We start from the raw sequence: 22,852 nt of genomic DNA, 5'->3' as shown, positions 1-22,852 counted from the left end.
TAATTGACTGAAACTATACACTTCAAGTAATAAAGAAGATGACAGAAGCAGTAAATGCACAGAAGTCTTGACACAGGATGAAGAGAATTTTTAGTACTACTAGTCTCACAGTACCAGACTGCGCAGATTGTTCATTGCTCCAGTAGTTCAAAACATAAAAAGAGGCCTATCGGCCTGGAAGTGTTCCTATTTCTAGCTCTTGATCCTGTTTGCCTGAACACTACCTCAGACAGCAAAACCCAAGTATAGTTTAATATATTTCTGTGACACATTTCATTTACTGAAGAAATAAACAAAAATACAGTTTTTAAAGGCTTGACTCGGTGTTCTGTCATACAGACGTTTCCAAACCTGACCCACTGTAGCTGTAGCCTGCACTGGAACGGCAATTCTTATTTGAATAGCCAAAAACAGATGGAAGTACTGAATAATCGATGCCTCTCCAGTGCGTAAGCATTGTTTTAGAACGAGAATTAGACCTTCTTGCTGGGGAATTGCTGCAGTCACTGCTCCTGTATCTTGGGCTTTTCAGACAGGCAAGAGGTGTGAATTCTGAGATATGCTCCTGACAGTGCTGCGATGCATTCTGTTAAATGGAAAAACAAACAAACAAACACAGTGAATAGATGACTTCGGAGCTAAAACTGTGCAACTGTGTTCTTTTGTAAGGCTGTTCTGCCCTTGGCCTAATAAAGCTTTTCACTAGATCACCACTCTGCGCCTGTTTGTTTCATGTAAAGGTATAACCCTTCGTGTTGTTGAGCAATCCACTTTCAACATGATTAGTCTTAACATAAGACCCACAGAACCAGGCATAATTTTACACGTAATATCTAAACCTGATTACAGGCTCTTTAGAGAACAGATGAATACACAGAAGACTGCTTTCAAGTTGAATTGTTTTAAATCAAGTTTATATTTCAATTTGCAATCATTCCTTATATATCTCTATCTCTGAACTTCTTCAGTGAAGACTTCTTATGAGGAATTTTAAGACAGAACAGATTCAAGTACTTCACTCTGTACTTCCAAAGACAGGGAATTCTTTACGGTAGGTTTGTGCTAATATATTGGAGTTCCAGAGGTTTAATATGCACTTATTTTTGTACTTCTAAGCAGCATCTGATTTTGGACTTGTGTAGATTACATGTAGCAGCTATACAGGCAATTTACACTGCCCACCACAATACTGTTTTGGTCTAACTGTCCATTAAAATGTATCTGTACCATGTAATAACTCCACAGTCTGGCAGAATCAGCATTTCCTCTCAGGAACTCCTCAGGACTACAGTAACACCACAAGACCCTGGAACACTCAAACTAGAAGAAAATTAGCACAGCACTTTCCTCAAGGAGTTTACCTAATTCTTCTTACTATGTGCAAATATAACTTCCAGGTATAGAGGTATGGAGGTTGTGATGGTACTTAAGATACAAAGGCATTATAAGCATGATTCAAACCCGTGTTATAATTGCTCTCTCCATGAACACTATATAAACCAGTTAATCCTCTATTCTCAATCATTTCCTTGCTCCTTCTCCATTAACAACAACAGTAGCAAAAGGTACAAAATCACAAAATAAGTATTAATGATGTTGCTTATAAAGGTTTGGTTGACAGTTAATCTTACACTTTCAGTGACAACCACAAGTGTGAAATGCTACTCTTGCATAAGAGCAATCAGAAAGCTCTCCTACAGGAATCAATCTTGGAGAAGCCAGCAAACTTTACTGAACTGTTCACTGACATTGAAGTCTGGATTTCTTTCAACGTATGTAGAGACCAAATACCAACACTGACAGAGAAAAATGTAGGTAGCAGACTTTGCTTTGGAAATATCCAAGTATCCATTCACTGCATGGTAATTACTTTTCCTATTCTTCCAACTAGAAAGTGAAGCATTTTAATTAACTTATGTATTTCTAAAAATAAAACACGTTTTTTCTACACATAGCTCCAAAGCAAGCTCTTTCAATCTGCCATGTCTGAAGCTATTCAAGAAAGCTGTGGGTTTCTACTACTTATTTAGTAGTCAATAAGAATTAATCAAAAGCACTTCTCAGTTACTTAATGCCCTAACAGCCCACACCAGCACATTACATTTGTCCTCTTCACATACTGGTACTTTGTACCTTCATTTAATTTTTCATGTGCTGTTTTAGGGGCATGAGCACATGAAGGCACTGGAGCATATGCAACATCCATGTGGGAATGTATCTGAATAAAAAGTGTACTTCTCACTTTTACTTGTTCATGTAATCAGTGGCACAGCAAGGAGATCATGTAAAGCATCATTCTGCTGCCCTAATGTTTGGAGGAATTAGGAGCTCACCACTCATACTGCTGTCTCTGGCAAGACTACCACACTTCTCTCAACTCAGGGCAGTGACGCAGCAATGCACTGGTCTCTACAGGCAACACTACTGTGGTAGACACTGTCAGATACACAGCTCCAGCCTCCTGACTCAAGGTCCTATTCGTAAGTAACTCACTCCCTTCTGTGTGGTTATCTTCCTCTTTTACTGTTTGCATTTAGTCTATGTATGTATTCAAGAGCATGAGAAATGATGGATAAACTGCTTCTGTATGAGAATTACTTCTGACTTCATGTTCTACACCATGGGGTAATGTGAGCACACTACAATAACCACTCCAGTTCTTATAGAAGAAATTTCACACAACACCTATACATAATGTTGTATTTATAGCACTTTAATACAGGTGCATTGATTCACTGTTTTGCCTTCATGAGTAAGGGTCTGAGACAAAAAAGATCTTACCTGTTGCATGGAACATCTCTTGCCAAAACTATGCCCTCCAAGTGAAATACTGATTTTGTATCAATATTGATAAAAGTACATCAAAAACTCTGGAGGAAACAGGTGATTTGTAAATAGCACAGTTCACCAATAGAAATTAATCCAAACTGGCAACACGTACAGTACTGTTACCTAGCTTTGATCTAATTACGGCTCGGAAGCTGAAACATTTCCTTCAAGAAGCGGCGCATCGCTGCTCACCAGTGTATTTAGGGCTGTTTTATGTCTCATACTCTTCTGCAAGGATGAGGAAAAACAGTGAGACACTTGCTGAATACAAGAGGGAAATGTGAATGAATTGTACCATTTGGCACAAATGTAACTATTTTAGCAAAGTCCTGTATAAGTGATGATTTTTTTGATAGAGTTAAAAAAAGAAAGATTATCCAGTGTAGAACAAGGCTTCTATTTCTTGATCCTGAGGTTAATCCTTTGTGCTAATCTGAGGAAGTTTTTCATTACATATCAAAGTTGTTAAAAATACTTAATTACTCTCAAAAGCACTTTTTACCATACCATGATTAAGTACTGTGGGCTTTGTGTCCTGTCCCTTTGACAAGAACCTGCACAGAACAGGAGAGGTCCCTATGATATAAGGACAAACTGATTTCAAATTAAGGAGCAGATGTGCTGCTTCACTGCTCCTTAGAACAACTGGTACACTGAAGGGAGTGCTACACATGGAGGTGATGGGGCTAATGAAGGCTCACTTACAGCTTAGTCATTGCACCATGGGGACAGAAGGCAAAGGAGTTACCAGTGTAACTTCTTCCATGAGATTCAAATATTGTAACAGCAAGATCCATTTCTTTGTTTTCCATGGAAGAGGTGCCCAGCACAGGACAATGGAAACAGTTTGCTGGTGACCAGTTTTCTAAGAGCCTTGTGCAGTTGTTCAATAGCAGCTAAGCCCATTAAGGAAGAAATGAATGATGAATCCACAGAGAGGCTTCCCCAGGCCAAAGTACCACTTTGCGATTCCCCAAGCACAGCAAAAGGTAGAGATCTCATAATGAGGATGGTGAGCCGATCTTGTGACTGAGGTGAAAGTGAGGTAAAAAAGCATCAGTCAGAAGCGAAGAGAAAAAGAAAAATATTTCTTGCAAGGGATGAAAGCAGAGAAGTTATTTGCAGCTCAGAATCAAAATACTTGACTTTTCAGTTGTGAAATACCTGGGATTGCTGAAACACTGTCAATTGAAGGGAAAATTACAAAAATGAAAAGACAGTAATTTAAAGTGAATTTATATTATCCACAACAGAACTGAGCTTCTGCTGTTAAGAAGAATAAAGAAAAAGGAAACAGTCAATTAATGCAGATTGGATATTTAAAAAAAAAGATACTGTTTCTTTTCACAGAAAAGGCTGAAAGGAACCTCACAGCAGCACAATGTCCAGTTAAAGCATGAAATTCAGCTTATTTCATTGAGCTGAGTCACTGGCATATCTGAGCAGAATTTGATTGGAATTAACAAAAGACAACAGATTCCTCCAAAGCTTTTGCAGAATTAACATTTTAGCCCAAGAAAGACAACAGTTCAGATGTGTGTGTGTATATATATAAATATACATGCACGCATATACATATACACATAGATAAAAAAATATATATATACATATTTATTTATTTATACATATATATATATATATACATATATATATATATATATATACATATATATATATATATATATATATATATATATATATATATATATATGTAAATCAATCACTGAAAAGCACTTCCAGTAAAACTCAGCACTGGATCTGGAATACTTTAAAACCTCTGAATAATAATGATGTAAACAATCACCCACTCAGATAACTGAAAAATTTAGAAGCATAAGAATTGCTTCCAAAGCATTACATGATTGCTGTCTGAGAAGAACTAATTCAGTCACCTTGGGAAGTGGCTGCTAGACATGTGTTAAGCTTTTAAACTGTTCCAGAAGCCCTTTTAATACAAAGGAAGCAATATGGTTTATAGGAATACAGTAAGTTTAAAAGTGATTGGTTAAAGCTTAGCTCAAACCAGTCCTAAGGTGCTTAAAAGCCAGTTTTAGCCTGAATTTTCAGCAGTGAAAAAAAACTTGATGTGCTTTCCCCATGACTTACATAACTACAGTAATTTTTATTGACTGTACATTTTTGAAGGGAGGAAAGAAAGAAAATGTATTTTTTATTTTAACCAGTTAATAAATAAAGATATACAATCTACAACAGAAACCAACAGTCTCCTAGTATTGAGTCAAAAGGACTTTTCCTGCAGACTGTAGGGAACCCAAGATTTATAAGCATTTCTTACAGAGCACAGAATTTTGTAGAATGGAGTATAAAGAATACCCAGTTTCAAAATGCATGCTGGAAGTAACTTATTAATGAAAAAGCTGAATTTTCTTTCATTACAGCAGAGCAGATGTATGAATATATTACAAAGATTGCTTAAATGGCTTCCAGTGCTGTATTTTTCTGTATTACGCTAGAAACATCAGCATAATCATAATTATCACTTTGTGTGGCAAAATGTATTCCATTTACTCAGGTATAACACAAACATGACATACATTCACCTACAGAAAGATCAATGATTAAAATGAGGATCTAAGTATCCTAGATTCTTGAGACAGAAACATCACATAAAATTTGGTAACAACAGTGACAAAAATGATAGTGATAGTGACAGTGATGGATTGTGACAATGACTCACAGAATCTTTGAGATAAACAGAAGTAAAAAGTGCACTAAAAAGTATTCTTGATATGAATCAGAAATGGAGATGAGTATGGTAAATAACTTGTGATGATAAACTTCTTACTGTCCTTTGAATGAAATGGCTAAGCATGCAGAAAGGCAGAAAAAAAGTCACCTTTTGTTCCATTAGAAACTTAGACTGCTTGAAGTCTGAGAAAGCATAAAGATGGTGGACTGCTCAACAGAAAGGCACTGATGTTTAGTCTGATTTCCCCAGAAGATGGTAGGAAGTAACCGTGCACATCATTTATGTGTAAAGCAAGGTAGCGGTTATTTAGACAAAGCAGATTGGAAGACAGGAAGAAACAAAGAGAGGGAAGAAGAAACACAAGGGATATATCTGGTTAAAAGTTAGATTTTTCTATGATCTGTTAAAAAAATGAATATTGCCACTGTTAAGCCCAAAATATGCTCTACAACAGATTCGTTTTCCAGCACTAACATACAATGTCTGTAAGAAATGTGGAATGCCTGTTTGGGGCTTTTGTTTCCTAGCTTGTTTCTTTCCATTAACTCATTGACATTCTCTCTCTTTGGACTGTAAGCATGCAGAACCTGTATTGAGAGCAACTTCTTTTACAAGTAGCATATATGGCAGAGACATCTATTAAAGGCACTTAAAGATGCTAAATGCTGACCTGACTAGGAATGTTTTTTCTGATATTCTTTATTCTTTCCTGTCTTCCTTCACAACTGTACATTCAAGGAATACAAAACAGTGGCAAAGGCTTTTATTTTGCAGGTATGAGAGAAGAATTTTTTACCTTTGCCAAAGGGGAAAGTAAAGTTCCTTTATTTCTTTCCTCTTAAACACCTAAATGCTAACTAATCACTACACAGTCTCTGGTGACTCATTATTTTAGCCTACCAGTGGCACTTGGGCTGAAAAAGTCAAAGAGTAATAACATTAAGTTTCAGGTTGAACACACCTGTACTGTCCTTCACCTTCCAACATATATATATGAAAGTTTGCTGAGGTAAATAATACAGGTAAAATTATCTATTGGGGCTGGTTTGTTAACCTCAGAATAGTACCATACATCCCACAGAACCTGACTTAACTTTTAGCCTCATCAGAATAAGTTTTTATTCACACAATGGTCTCTCCTTTTAGGCATATCAGAAGAGAGGCAACAAGAGATTTTAAAATACTCTTCCCCTTGGCACAGCAAGGCACATATTAAGATAATGTATCAAAACAGGCAAAATGTAACTTGAAATATAAAAGAGGAAAAATTTATTAACAAATTTTAATATTTTTTTTGGTAACAGGCACAGGTTGCTAAGGAAACATTCTATTACACAGACCATGTAACATGAATGTTGGCATGAATTTATTAAAAACTATATATTAATCACATTTATTTTAAATGTGCAAATTATAGACTTATTCAATAATGAACACACATGCAGTTCGAGAGTCCCTTGGTACAGGATGATAACTACTTATGCAAATCCCTGGTTTAAAGAGGATTTCAGTAAAACGATATGTTCCTTTCCTAATGGTTTTATTTTGAGTTTAGATTAGTTTAGCTGGTGTTCTGGGAGTATGCTCAGCTTACGCAGTAAATGCTAAAATGTTCACATTATAGAATGGACTTTGAATGAAAGGCAATTGCCTCAATTCAGGGCCTCTGAATGCTCCACAACAGCAGGAACAACTGTTGTCCAGGCCAATGTAAGTGCCTCTTATCTATGCCCTCACCAACTTCCCAATCTCCTATAATTGTTCTTATCTTCTCAAATCAGGAATCACGTTGAGCTTTGTACCTGTCTCCCACAATTCTCATCAGCTGATTTTCCCCTTGGTTGCTGGTATGGAGGCACAGGGGTTGCCCCAAGATTCAGGTAAATACCACCATAAGTAACAGGCAGCTTCTTTCACCATAGTGCTCAGAAGTGGCTGGTATACAACCAGTGGATATACACCACAGATGGGGAACCCCTGTTCTAATCTTATCTCCAATCTTGAAAGAGGTATAATTATTAGAGACTTGTGATACAAAAACTAATTCCACAATGAAAAATATTGTTACCTGGATTCTTTCTGTTGCTGTAGGCCACAACTGCCTGCATAAGACCTTCTTGAGAACATCAGGAAGAAGGCTAACAGTTATGAGCAGAATTATACCCAGCCATGCAGGACCGCTAGTCAGCATTTGCATAAACACATAATACATCCTCTGATAATTGAAAAAAGGCCTAGTGAAAAAAAAGAGTAAACAGATATCGCACATGAATACACAAAAAGTCTGGCAATGTTACATACAAAAATTGTGGCATTGATGGAGTATGTTCAACTTGCCAGTTTGTGGGAGTTCATCCATCTCAGTTTTCTCAAAAGATCTAAACATCCGGTAAGTAGAGGGAACTACCTTACATTTGTCTTCCAGGCTGCAGGAAATACCACGCTGTCCTTCCTCTCAAGCTGCCTCTCCCTTGCAAAGATAAACTAACTTACATTCTTATTCTGTTTATGTTCTTCCACCTCCTTCTTATCTTGTCCCAGATATTTTCCACCTTTCTTCTCAGTGTCTCACCTCCTGTTTTCCATCATGCACTTGTTAGTATGTGTCCTCAAACTAGAGCTCACTTAGCAGACCTTTCTTCATACCTCTCAAGCTCCTCTAAGTTTCTGATGGGTTCTTCTTATTCACCCTAATCTATTCACCACATTTCTACCTGCCACCAATTTCACTGCTTTCACTTCTGTGTTTCCCTGTATCTCCATGGCAGTTGTCTGGCCATTAAAACGCCATCACTGTATAATAATGGCAACCAGAGACCATGTTTACTAAGAGCAAAGATCACTAGACAGTTAGTAGCAACACTGCAACATATCCAAAACTGGATAGAAGTCTTTGCAATCTAATAAAGTAATCCTAAGAAACATTGCTGCATGTAAATAGTTACGTCTCTAATAATGCAGCAATGCTAGCTGGCTGTAAAACATTAGCAGGGAAAAACATCACTTCTGCAAACTGTTTTCATTCCAATGATGAAGAAACTGAGATCTGATCTTACTGAAAAGAGGCTACTGAATATCCAAGATGTTGCCAGGCAGGTACTCATTTGCAAAGGACATGTTGAAATACAAAGCCTTACTCCAAATTAAATGTCACCTTAATCACCATGCAACATTTAGCCTCTGCTTTCTCTCTAGTCCCTCAAAATATTTACCTATGTATACAAAGTACAACAGTTCCAGCTGAAGAGGTTAGTAAAGATAACCTTGTAACTGGGCACTCTGCAGGTGAGAAACACAAATTCGAGTTTCTGATGGAAATGACCCATAGTAAGAATTGGAACCTGTTTCAAAGTATCTCCTTCCCAAAAATTTCAGTTTTATGTAAGCAGAATTCTTAATTGAAAACCCAAACACCCCAGAATAACAAAACACTAAAACCAACCAACCAAAACCCCAACAACAAAAAAATTCTTAAAATGCTTCTTACCACCAGTGGAATAAATAGGTGCTCAGGTATCTACAGTAAATCTGCTTTGCTAGAAAAGGCAGCAAATAACGAGCTTAGACACAGGACTCATGGCCACTCACACTACTTCAATGTGAGTTCCACTCCCTGGAACTCACATGGAGTAGTTTAGACTGCTACAAGCTAGTTTCACCCAAGACAAGCCTAGTGGCTAGCCTCAAGCTGCATAGACGTAATATACTCTGACATTTTGCTTCAGACAGGCAGCCTCAGCTCCTTGAATCAAGCCTTGGATTGCTTTTTGACCAACACTACTGAAATAGCCCCAGTGGTGGTCTGAGATCTGACAGTCCTTCACATCCTACTCTAAGAATATTTTAGCAACCATTCAAGCACTCTGTAATTACCATCACTGGTGTACTTAAAAGACGACTGATATTGGCAGTTCTGCGATACATAAAAGCTAAATTTAATTTTGTTTGAGACAAAAAGTTAAATAAGTAACAACTTTATAAAAACTGTTTCAGAAGTAGTATTTGTGATGCAAGTCATATTAGGGTTCATACCAAATAATTCCTCCCCAGAGCAGAGAAAAGATAATGTAGAATACTAGTGATCCCCAGATCATGAAGTGATTTATCCACGTCCAATAGTGTGTATCTAGTGCAAGCTGGAAAAAAGATTATATGGTGTTATTACTATCTAGCAGCAACAGAATACTCAGAAGATGAAATAAAATGACGTCCTTTGGAAAAGGGGAATAATTCTACACAGCATTAACAACAAAAAAAAAATTTCAATTTTGGCCACAGCTAAGACAACATAAATATAAATTAAATTAAATAAAATATAAATTAAATATATAAATATATAAAAATAAATATAAATTAATTAAATATAAATTAATATAAATCCATATTTAAACAGATTTAATATATGACAGTGTGTGGTCATACAGTGATATGAGTAAGCATCACTTACAATACAAGCCCCAAGAAAGGTTGAGTGGATAGAATACAGCATACCTTACCTTCAATGTAACTGTAAATACAAGCACAGTAAACACCAGTGTTCCAAAGGTCCAGTTTCCAAACATCTATAAAAAAAATGATCCAAAGCAGTTACAGTCAATATTGTCCAGACTAAACCTCTTAAAGCTATGTCTTATTTTATATGAGGAACTGAGACTTAAACAAAATCCCTGAATTCTTACATGATCAATTCAGTGCAAGCTTCTTGCACTTGTGTGCACACACCTCAGATTTCATACACACAGGAAAAAAACTGCAAACAATGCACTCAACCTGAAGCTCATAGGCATGTTTCTTAATAAAGTCAAGTGTGGCACAGTTAACAAATCACTAAGATTCACAAACAAACTGCAGTATTTTCACAAATCTTCTTGGACATATTTTTTCTCTGATCTCCCCTGTCTGCTGTCCTTGGCATTCCACAATTTCTTACAGGATCAACAGCATGTTATATAGACGACTAACAGTATAAGAAAGAATGTGGTAACCATCAACACCATGTAAATATGTAAATGTTCTACCTACATTTTAAGATAAAACATTTCTGAATTGTGGTTGATTTTCTTGCATAATGAAGTAAAGAACCCTTCAGCTTCTCAAGTGGGCAGAAATGATCATTCACATTGATAAAGGGAAGAACTGGTGGTGAAAATGGTCTTAAATATTGCATGGACTGCAGCAACTATGAGATTAGCAAGTTCTGGACGCAGAGAAATATTTGGAAAATAAGCAATAGAGTTAGGACACTATATTTTAAGAGAAGAGACTTTGTTTTATTCAGAGCATTGCATCCATGAAGGAGAAGGGTGCCCAAGAAATGAATTACTTTGAATGAGAAAAATTGTTAGATCTCATGAACCCTCTTCTGCAGGAAGACATAAAATTAAAACAGAAAACCCAGTTGGCCAACCAGGACATTCCTCAACAAACAAAAAGGCAAAATGGGAACATACAAGAGATGACATTATGGACTGGCAGCAAATGGGTACCTGGGAATAAAGGAACAAAAGCACACAGACTGAAGCTCAGGTCAAACTAAGAGTAGTGAGGGATGCTGAGAGTATCAAAAAGAATATTTACTGGTATCCTAGTTTCAAAGTGAAAATGTAAGTCTGCTGATAGACTGGTAAGGTAGCATAGTGGAAAGTGTTAAAAAAAAGCTGAAATATTCAATACTCTGGATACTAGTCTTCATGAGCAAAAGCTGCTCCTTACATTTAACATCAATGTTTGGGAAAGAAAGGAGTAGCCAAATACATGGGAGGAGGAGGTGTTAAGGAGGAAGAGCAGCTGATGCAGCCTATTTTTAACTTAGCAAGGCATTTGATGCTCAAACAGCATTCTCATTTGGAAGGAAGACCAGGGTGGTTAGACAACCTGGAGCTGAAAACTGGCTGAACCACTGGACTCAAAATTGGTAATCAGAACTACACCAGGGACTGATGCTGGGGGCTGACATTGCTGAATATCTGTCAGTGGCCTGGCTGTTGACATCAAGAACCTCTATAGCAAATTGCCAGGCGATACAAAAATAAAGAATAGCTGGCACAATAAATGGCAGAGTTTCAACCCAGAGGAGCCTCTATTAATTTCAGAAGTGAGAAAAGACACCTTATGAAATTAAAGAAGGAAAAGCAGAAAGTTTTACACTTACGGAGAAGTAACAGCATATATTGGAACTGACTGGCTGAACAACAGCCCTGCTTGAAAGCAAGTTGCGGTGGGGTTACAGTGACTCCAAGCACTGTACAAGCCTAATACCATGGTCTCTCTCTCTCTCTACATATGGGAAACTGCAAACTGATGTGTACTGGGAAGAACATGGCCTCTGGAGACAGGTTATTAATATCATCTACTCAGCTGTAGCGAGACTGAACATGGAACACCATGCCTAGTTTTAAGCCTCTCAGTTCAAGAGGGATGTCAAAAAATTTGGAAAGGATCAAGTGGCAGCTGACAAGGGTGGTTAGCAATCTATAGCTCTCCTGGAACAGTGGTTGAAGGAATAATTTTGTCTGTTGGGGGGCACACTAAGGAACAGTGTAGTAGGTGCCCACAAATATCTGAAGAACAGCTGAAGATGATCTTTCTTCAGCAGCAAGAAAAATTATGCTTAGGTATTGGGAGAACATTCTTTACCATGAAGGCAGAAAAACACTGTAATGGCTTGCCCAGAAAGGTTATGTAATCTCTGACCTCACGGATATTAAAAACTTGGAAAAAACCCACACAAAGTCTAGCAACTTAATTTTAATTAGCCCTGCATGAAGCAGTGAACTGGATCACCTCCAGGTTCCTTTCCCGTCTGTGTTATTCTATGCAAGTTTGCCCAGTATTAGATGACAAGGGATCCACATGGGCAAGCGATCACCCAAATGTGCTGCTGAGCGAAAACCTCTGAATGGAGACCACAGCCAGCCACAAGCCAGAAATCTGTAGAAAACTAGGCTGAGATAATCTGATCAACTGTGAACAGAGAAGGATTTAAAAAATAAAAATAAAGATTCATTATGCTGAGTAACTATTTAATTATTTTTAAATTACTCCATGTGTGACCCAGTATACAGAATACAAGAAGTGCAGAAAGCCTTCATCATTTTGACCTTTCACTTTGATATGCAATGTAATAATATTATAGGGTCATGCTTTTGATACAATATTTTGTGTCCCTTGGAAAAAAATTGGTGCAGTTAAAACTGGATAGGAATTTGGTTCTGGAACTTCACATTATGTTATTTACTGACTTCTTGCAGTTACATTTTACAACACTCAAGTCATATCTGGAATCTCTCAGAGAGCCTACTGTCCATTTATGTGTACTGAACAGATGTTTCTGGTATATCTCCAAATCAAAGCAGCTAGATTAAATACAAATGTTGAAACAACCTTCATCTGCCTCTCTTTGTCAGGTTAGATAGAAAGCATCAGGCTTCAACCAAACCCTTCACCTACCCATCTTTTTGACTCAGAAAACAAAACCATAGCACACAGACATCAGACTGCATACAGCTGCTAATTTGGTACAGAAAAAGGTAAGCAGAGCAATTATGGATGGTGCGAGTTACAAACCAGCAGAATTTATTTTCAGCATCGAGTACGCTGAAGGTACTACTCCTAGTCTTCAAGCTGTGAATCATTCTTTTGGAAGTCTGTCAGCATATAATTTATTAATAAATACTTTTCTATGCTATGCTCCCAGCCTACCTGAGACTTCCCCCTTTCCTTGTGCAACTTTACCTATTGATGTTTCATGTTTCAATTGATCATTCTATTCACTTATCTTCCTTCCTGTTATTTGGTTTTTCACATTCTGATAATTCCTTTTAACTTAGTTTCTCCCATCTATCTCTGAGTCCACCTTAACAATTATATTTAATCCACTCCACATCAAAGGTTAAAATATTTTTTTTTAAAACACACCAAAACCAAACCAACCAAACAAAAAACCACCACACAGGAAATATATTTCATTATATGGGTAAACAAAGATGACATTTACAATTACTTCTACTATGCCTTCTCTTCTTCTTACCTTCCTTATGTCGCTAACTACATGTTTTTTACACCACCAACCATGATGTCATAGCCAAAGCAGAAGACCATACACAAAGCAGTACCATGAATTAGTATCAATTAATAAGAGATAAATTCTTGGCATCTTAGTTTTATTTACCAAGAAATGACTGATGCAGGCATTTATGAAGTAAATAACTGAGATTAAAAGTACACTTCCCATTATTCTAGTAATACCACCCTACAGCACGCAAACAGTTTCAACCAAATTTTTAAATACTGAGAAGCAGTATTTAAGTGGGAGGGTTATATTTGGAAGCAAGCTTAATGGTATGCAAATTTTAGTCTGACACAGGCATCAGTCTAAGTGAAACAGACTGATTTTCTTATCTTTTTACTAGTTTTGCAATATTGGCTACTAGTTCACTTAGGAAGAGAAAGAAATATCAGAGTTTTCTGCTTCAGCACCCATTTTACCAAATTTGCACCTAACATGTTACATCATTTACAGTATTAGTGTTACCTTCAGCCCTTTTATCCCCTTTCCAGCTTCCTACCTTTTCCCTGTGCCACAAAACTGTGTTGTTGCAGTAAACCTTTCAAATCTTCAAATATTTCATTGACTTTTTACAGATGTGAGCATAATTTAAATACTTGGAAATAACTATCAACACCAACTAGTATTCACATATGTATGAACTCGCACATGTATATCTGACTATTCTTGAACTCTAACGTTTCAAAATTGCAACTCAGTATGTGTTTTATTCATACATACAAGCATGCACGCTGAATAATGGTTAATGTTCATACCCACACTGACAGTCAAGACTCAAATTGTCTCATCAAACAACACATTTTAACATAAAATATTAACATAGATATCTAGTTATAGATATAAACATTCAAAATGTACAAATTAGGCACTAGCCTGGCTTCAGAGCTTTATTAAGAAGAATTTGATTCAGTGTGGGCAACAGAAATAGACTCAAATTCCAGAAAGGAACCCAGTTAGAATATTTGCAATACAAACCTTTTACAAAATATGTGCAATTATGAGAAATCTAATATTCAGGCCTACAAATATATGCTGATGCAGAGTTCTTAGTATCTAACAGAGAGCCTAACAGTACTAGGAAAAGAAGTGCTGCACTGTACAGTTAAGTCTAATGGAAATGCATTCTGTCCTTAGAAAAGCTCTAACAAGTGTTCTCTCACACACTAGAAGTTCATCTCCTTGATAGATGTCACAAAGACAGTGTTTAATGATATTTGAATGCTGCACTTCTAGCAAACATGTAGGTTACATATAGGCAACAGAATTCCGCCCAGTTTATTTTCTCTCTCACTTTGACAGTTTTGTTTAAAGCCATTCAATGGCAGAGAAGAGTGGGCAACGAAATGTAGGTTACAGAAAAGCATAGAACAAAATAACAAAATGCAAGGAAGCAAAAAGCTTACTTATTCATGGCTAATCATCCCATCTCACATGCCTTATACCCTACATAAAGTTCTTAATATATTAAAGTGTTTATAAAGTAGCACTAACGAACATTTCTATCTACAGGTTTAAGTGATACTTTGAAGTAACTATAGGAAGTATTTAACTGCTCTTTAACACCTTAATTAAAGAACAGTGAAAGATGAAATGGGTATCATGACAAATCCACAATAGTCTTACCATGTGAGTGCTGGTTGTCATTAGCTGAGGATAGGAAGAGAAGCAAGTAGCAAAAGGAAAAAAAAAGCACACAAATAAAACAGACCAAAATATCAATGGGTAAAATAAATAAAATGCAAAAGTTCTTAAAATTTGCATTCATGTGACTGCAAAGCAAGTAGACAGATTATTTTAAGCTGCCATATGTAAAAAATAATCAAGATATTTAAAATCTTGTAATATGTAAGGGTTTTTATTGTCATTACAGCTATTCTACCAAGAGTCTTTTGGTATGTTAATCAGAGACTCATCAGATGCATGTTAAGCATGAAACAAAGTTACTATGTAAATTCTGAAGGAATACTTGGAACTTACAGTACACTCGTTTCTCCTCATTTGTCTTTACTCCTATACCTTTGTTTACTGATACACAATTCTTATTGCATAGTTCAGACTTTGCTATAACAGATAACCCATCCATCTCACCATAACTCATAAAACAGTTACCATCTGTGCTGGAAATTTTGAAGAAAACAATTAAAACTATGTTCATAACACAATCAACATTAAAAAGATTACCTTTGATTGACTGATCAAATCTGACACTAACCTGTCCATTGCTGGTCACAACTGTGTTTTCAAACAGGAAATAGGCACCAAAGAAAAATACCACAGCATCAAACACTCCTAGGAATGTCCAATAAATAAACACACGCCAGCGCAGCAAAGCATTCTTGGCAACATCTCTGTAAACCAAGGTATGAGCATTTGTTATCAGCATGTTCAAAGACCATAGACAAATGATGTCGCTCATATTGTTTTTTGAAGGAAAAGCAATTAAGAGATTGAATGCAAACCAACTGTATTTCCATGTGACAACTGCATCCTTCCTGAATCACAGAATCATAGAATCAATCAGGGTTGGAAGGGACCACAAGGATCATCTGCCCTCTTTTTTTTCCCCCCCCTTTAATTTTTACTAAGTCCTTTTAAGCACTGACTGTAATTCTGGTTATTTCAACTGTACGAAAAAACTCCCATCTTACACCCATTTATTTTTCAATTATTTTACAGAAGATGTCTGTTTTCCACTATGGGCTGTGCATGTGATGATCCACTGTAGATTTTAAATCGAAACACTAGAGGTCTCTGGAGACTTTGCCTTATTTCTCATTAGGTACTTTTATACAGAATAACAAAACAAAATATTAATTTGATGTGGAACACGTGAACAAGGATTTTGCAGTTGAGTTGAAACTGAATTGTATTTCTTGAACGTTTTCCCACAAAACTCATAAAGACTGGTCTTTGTGCATTTTCAAACTACAGAAAAATTAAAATATTACAGTTTTATTTCTTGCCCACAGAATGAGTACATATCAACTAGGCATATATTGTAAGTCATACCAAAACACAGTTAAATGAAAACCTTGCATGATAGAAACATTTACTACCAACCAGTACTTTCACCGTACGTACTTTAAAGACCATATGATGACCATATGAAATAATGCCTTCCCACAGATGACCAATATACAGTGCAAACCCATATATGGCTAATGATAACCTCGTCTCAGAACAATTGCACTACTGCCCAAAACAGCTTAGCAATAGACTGTGTTGGATATTAAAAAAAAAAAAAAAAATCAAATGTTTCTGACCAAACAACCTCTGCTAGCTTTCAAAAAGAAAAAGTCAATGACTGCTTCTAAAATGAAAACATTTAAAATATTGAAAAGAAAGAGGACAGTGTGTGTTTGGGTCTCAACAGTAATACCTCATATTCCTCTAATTTCATAGGTAAAAACATATCACTGTATTGATTAAACTTTGAGCACCTCACATTACTTCTCAAAAAACATTTTCACTCTGACTATCTGCAACTGTTTCTACTGCCCACTGTGTAAGAACCAAAACTGGGCACTGTTCCCAATTTAGATAGCCATATTTCAAGCAGCTAGGAATCTAAACCAATCACCATTTCAGTGCACAGAAGTGAGTGAACAATATGCAGAGAACAATATTGGACACCACACAGAACATATCCTACAATATAATACTCCACTGCTCAGTCCTCTTTTCTTCCAGAATAAAATTGGTATGTCAAAGAAACAGTACATTTTCAATATTTGAAATACATCTTTTCCCTGTGGCTGGAGGAAATAGAGTACTAAAATAAATCACATTTTGATTTGTAAAAGAGTAATTTCTATTTCACTCTCACTCATTCATGTGGCAAATGAATGGTGTGCATTGCACTATGCAAATATACATATAAAAATATACATGTGCCTACTGCAGTTTTACAAACTGTGCATGTGCTCTTCAATCCCTCTGTTGCATTGTATGTGATTTTCTACTGCAACCCTGCACAGAAATCCCGAGGACTTTGGTTATAAATGGAAATATATTTTGTCACTGAACAGTCAGACTTTGGGGCATAATATATTAATTTTACCTATACAGGGAAGGCTCTCTCTTGAGTGTTTCTGCACTGACATGTTGTTCCATTAGACCATACAAGAGGATAGGAAGGGAAGTGAAGCTGATATTATACAGTGTTAGATATGCAGTATCATACAAAGTCTGTAGATGAAAAAAATCAAAACAGTTAGTTTTAATTTAAAAGCACTACATGACACTTGATTTTAAAAGGAATGAGTCAGTGTCAGAAATAAACAAAGCTATATCTCTTAACAATGGAGGCAAAATATCCTTGAACAGCTGCTAACTGATATAAGCCAAAACTCAGCACTTCTGGAAGACAAAGTCAACTAAAGATCAATTTAATACACATATCAGCCCCTCCTATTATCATTCCCACTCTAAGATCAACTCCCAGCTACCCAAACTTTCATTCTACATGAGTTCAGTTACTCATCTTTCACAATTGTCTCTACCTATGTTAGTTTAAACTTCACAGAATCCACATGTCCCATAGTCGATTCACTTTCTACTGCTGTTTCAAATTTTTGGGTTCCTGTATTCTTTGACTTTGAAAATAACACAGCTTTTATGACAATTCAGAAAAATGAATTGCCATTGCAAACTGTATGAACCAGAAGTGATGCACTTCTTTTTACTATGTGTAGATTAATCTAGAAATTTTCTTAGCTGAACTCACACAGTATTTAAGGATCCATTTTTTTAACAAAAATTGCCAAAGAGGAAATCTGTCAGTGAGGGAAAAACAAAACTAACCTGTTGTGAAAATCCACAGAAGAACTGATATAAAAACTGAGGAAAAATGAAGCAGACATTCTGAAAGAAAAAAGTGACATAGTTGTCAAGTGAAATACAAGCACCAATTTATACGCTATACAATGCTATACCTACATATACCATAGTTTTATAGCACTAGTAATACTAAACACTGAGGGAACAGTAGAAAGAGCTACATATAATAAACGTAAACATTCTCATCTTACAGTAGTACTCTTATGAGAAAGTACTTAAAATATTTTGAAAGCAAACTTCAAAGGCTACCACTCTAAATTCAAGTACAATGGATTTTGTGATCCAGGAGCACAGCTGAGTTAAAGCAAGATAAATAAGGGACAATCCGCAGTGGGACACAAACTGTGACAAGCAGGTATACTTCAGTTAGCATGGTTCCCAGCAAAGTAATTTTAAGATATTTGTAGCTATGGCCCCAAATGTCATCCTAGCTACATAGGGTCAAACACTAAGATCTTGAATTCTCTTCCAGAGGTTCCTTTTGATAATCTTCATTGCTCATTTGAAGAACTTTGATTGGATCCCAACATTTGAACATAACAAAACTGCCTAAACATTATAAAATTTCTCCTCCTACACTATCCTAAAGAATTTAGAAACTAATGTAAATTATGTTATGCTAAGTTCTCAAGTACTATTTCTAACGTGATGTAAAAGACCACTGTAGAGATCATCCAGAAAGTATTAAAAATAAGTAGAACAGTCTGTGCCAGAATTTTTAAGAGAGAGAAGGGGGTGGAGGGGAAAGACTAAACAATTTTTATATTTAGGCAGATATGGATTACAGACTATAACTATGTAAAAGCTATTTCACTTCATGCAGCATTGCATTTGACACACAACAAAATCTCTTTATGGAATTATTGCTTTATTTTGTACCATTGCATATAATTAGATACTACCATGCAAGTTTTTCAAGTTACATAATTAAAATAAACATTTTCCTACCTTATAAAAGAAGTATTGCACAAGTTCAGATATCCTAACATAATAAAAATGCCCATGAACAAGCAACATTTTTTTCAAATGTTTAAATTTAGGTATTGCATAGTCACTGTTTCTTGCTGCTTGACGACCTTCTTTGCCAATAATTCCTATTAAAAAAAAATAGGATGAATCTATTTAATAACTGAAGAATTATTTCAAAGACATAATTATTTTAAAAAAATATATAGTAATAATATAAGAAATGTAAAAAGAGATCACCACTGTATCTCAAAATCCCTGAGGTAAATTCCCTAAAAGTTGTCTATAAAATCTATAATCTTTCTCCAAGACTGCCAGTTTGTAAGGAGGAAATACTTTTTTCTCCTTTCACTTGAATTAACATTATAAAAAACACACTTACCTATACCAACATGTGCTTCTAGTATCATACTGACATCATTTGCTCCATCACCAATTGCTAATGTGATAGGATGCTCCTTTGATAACTTAATCAATTTTACAACCTGGAAAAAAATAGTGTTAAAAACTCTTCTCTGGAATGGTTTGCTTATTTTGCATGCGTATGCCATTAAGTAAAACCTACCAACCACGATCACGTAAATAATTCTGTGAAAGGACACAAAGCCATTAACTAATGCAACTGCTATACACAAAGATCACAGTAATTTCTTCACATGAAAAATATTTGTTTCAAATACAAAATAACATTTTTTCAAATACTTCCAAACTACTTTGAGACAGATGGACAAGAGGAAGGAAGAGCAGAAGAAAGGTTAGTGCTGTGTAAGTGCATTAGTAAACTAAAACAACTCAGAGCATAGATTTCAAAGAAATACTGAAACTAAAAACTGAAAGATTCTGCTTTCTTAACTGTGCTGACTTCTACTTTCTTAAATAGTAAGAAAAAGCTAATAGGACTCTGTATATATCTAAACACCACTGACTAATAATCACCCCGTGAATTTGGTACTGAGTCAGCTGCAACTACAAACTTCCACAAACTTCTAAACAGTTAAGTGCCAGCTAAATAAATTTATTTGTTAAAATGAGTAAGGGTTATATGCGCTATCACTCAGCACTGAGAGAAAGACATGATAGTCTGAAAGGAAAAAAAAGAAGGGTATATTCTAATGTTTGTTTCCATAAAAAGTTCATCAGCTATACTGAGATGTTTCATTAATGGAAAGATATGTTTTTAACTTGACACAAACTATCATAGTTAAGAAGTACTTAAAAATTATAATGCACAGATTTTTCTGTCTGGATTGTTCTTTCCTGGCTTCCCACTTATGTTAAAAATACAGAAATGAATTATGTAGCACCAAGAGATAGTAGACTACTCAAAGCTTGTTAGGTTAAAAAGGAAGCAATTAGTTCAGTTCATTAAATATGTTCATTTATCAGCATGTACCAACCATAAAATTTGCACAATATGTACATAAATCAAATTCAGGCACACAGCTGGGTGCCATTTTAACATACCATTATCTAAATTGCTTACCAGTAGAAATTTTACTCTTGTGCCACCTCTTTTTTTTTTTGTTGCTTTTTCCATTTTAGAAAATACAAATGTGAATGGTATCCTACTATTTGAAGTTATCATAGTAAGACACACAGAATATTAACTTTCAGTATTTACAAATGTGCACAGCTAACAAGCAATTACAAAATAAAATACAAACCTGTGCTTTTTGCAGAGGTGCCATTCGACAGCATAACACTGCACTGCAATTCCTGCAAATTTCAAGAAAGAGCTCTCTATAGTTACCAGAGCTCCCATCTTGTCTTGGTTTCATTATTAATGATAAAGCTGCTCCATCAATAATTAAACCATAATCTTGCATATCAGTTGAAAGCCTGTTCAGAGATAAAATACAAACTACGAGTCACTGTAACATTCTCAGACATTTTAAATTTGGCAACAGTGGAAATCAATGACTGAAAAAAATAATGAGCATGTAACACTGCAAATACACTTCTACAGGGAATTCCTTATATAGGATTGCTACTTATGACATTTTAAGATTCATTATTGTTGAAAATATGTAGAGGTTCACCATTTCTGAGAAAAAATATTTACACTTCAGTGACTTCACCAGTGAGTAAAAGTGGATAATTAATGACCTTTCAGTTTGGTTTGAAAGGGCTCCAAAACCTCCAAGTAAGGTAAACTGAGTTGCAGAAGTAAAGTTCATTTTGTAGCACATTCCATAATACAGAGAAAAAAAGTTAAGGGGAAAGGCCTTTGGTACTTTGAAATCTATTTTGATGAGGAAAATGTTGTGGGGTTTTGTTGTTTCTTTTTCTAAAAGTCTACAATCAAGTAACTAAATCATGCTTTGAAGGAAAAGCCCTCGCTGCCTTGGAGAGAAGGCCACTGTCTACATGTACAGTATGTACACTTCGTATTTACTGTGGCAGCCAAGTCTGATACAGGCATACCTGTAATTATAATATAAAATTATAATAATTATATATCTTATACTTGATACCTCAAGTTATTATTATATATATTAATCAGCTACCAGCATACTTACAATGACTTGGGCACTGCTAAGAGTGCAACCATGGTCACATGAAGCACAGTTTACCACACCATCTGCTGTGCAACAGAGGAAATGGTCTGCACTTACAGGAGTAGTTTTCTGAGGCATCTGAACTAGTTACTTCAGAGCACCCTTTCATTACACAGCAGCCTCAGGCTCCAGTTCAGCAGCAAGGGTTGCATAAACATACACTGAGGTTTATTTGCGCTCTAGTCTCTGTGCTCCAAGATCATACTCTGTGCGTGGGTTTTCAACAAACATGCTTTCACCAGGACCAGTGTTTGTGAGGCAAACACCAGAGTTATAATATTAATGTATTTTAAGCATCTCTATCTTCACTATTAGAATACAAGGTGGTTTTGACAAATAGTATAAAGTACTGTAAACTATACTTAGTAACACTTCATAGGAATTTTCAGCACTTTGTTCCCATTGGCACAAATTGGGCAGTACCATTTGTATACCCTATCAGCCAAAAATGTATTAAGGTCAGGCAGTGTACTGAATGTTTGATGTATTCCAGTGAAAGATTTTTTAGCCTGAATTAGAACATCAAAGCAGAATCTGGCTCTTACTTTCTTAGCATATTCTCCAACTCTGGAGTCAAAGACAAAAAATTCTGATGAGTCTTAGTGTCTGTTGTGCAAGGAGTTAAACAAACATGTTTAAACATACCTTGTAAGACTTGTGGGACTTAAGCTAAGTGTGGTACAGATGACAAAGAAATATGATTTAACTAAACATACAAATGTTCCTGATGGGACCAACGGGGTTTAAAGTGTAAGCAGAGGCAAGAAAAAGGCTCTGGCCCAGAATTTCAAGCTGTAACACTGAGTTACAGAAACAATAATATCACAAATGCCTGTTAGCTTGTTGTTCCTTTACTGGAAACATTAAAAATACATATAAAAT

The 22,852-nt window shown here is 35.8% G+C and overlaps 1 protein-coding gene across 1 annotated transcript in view; it reads right to left on the bottom strand.

Moving 5' to 3' along the window:
• Positions 1-331: 331 nt before the first annotated feature.
• The window catches only part of ATP11A (ATPase phospholipid transporting 11A), a 61,520-nt gene continuing 38,999 nt past the window's right edge, over positions 332-22,852 (bottom strand). The window contains exons 20-30 of the mRNA XM_054381774.1: positions 21,077-21,251; positions 19,795-19,897; positions 19,395-19,540; positions 18,411-18,470; positions 17,668-17,795; positions 15,820-15,955; positions 15,231-15,254; positions 10,036-10,101; positions 9,572-9,675; positions 7,608-7,773; positions 332-586 (exon numbers count right to left, since the gene is read on the bottom strand). Of these exons, the coding sequence (XP_054237749.1) occupies positions 332-586; positions 7,608-7,773; positions 9,572-9,675; positions 10,036-10,101; positions 15,231-15,254; positions 15,820-15,955; positions 17,668-17,795; positions 18,411-18,470; positions 19,395-19,540; positions 19,795-19,897; positions 21,077-21,251 (1,363 nt within the window). The remainder of the gene's footprint in view (positions 587-7,607; positions 7,774-9,571; positions 9,676-10,035; positions 10,102-15,230; positions 15,255-15,819; positions 15,956-17,667; positions 17,796-18,410; positions 18,471-19,394; positions 19,541-19,794; positions 19,898-21,076; positions 21,252-22,852) is intronic.

Source organism: Indicator indicator, chromosome 1, assembly GCF_027791375.1.
Source record: "Indicator indicator isolate 239-I01 chromosome 1, UM_Iind_1.1, whole genome shotgun sequence".
Classification (NCBI taxonomy): Eukaryota; Metazoa; Chordata; class Aves; order Piciformes; family Indicatoridae; genus Indicator; species Indicator indicator.
The sequence above is the reverse complement of the archived record's forward strand: the minus strand, read 5'-3'. Positions and strand labels throughout refer to the sequence as shown.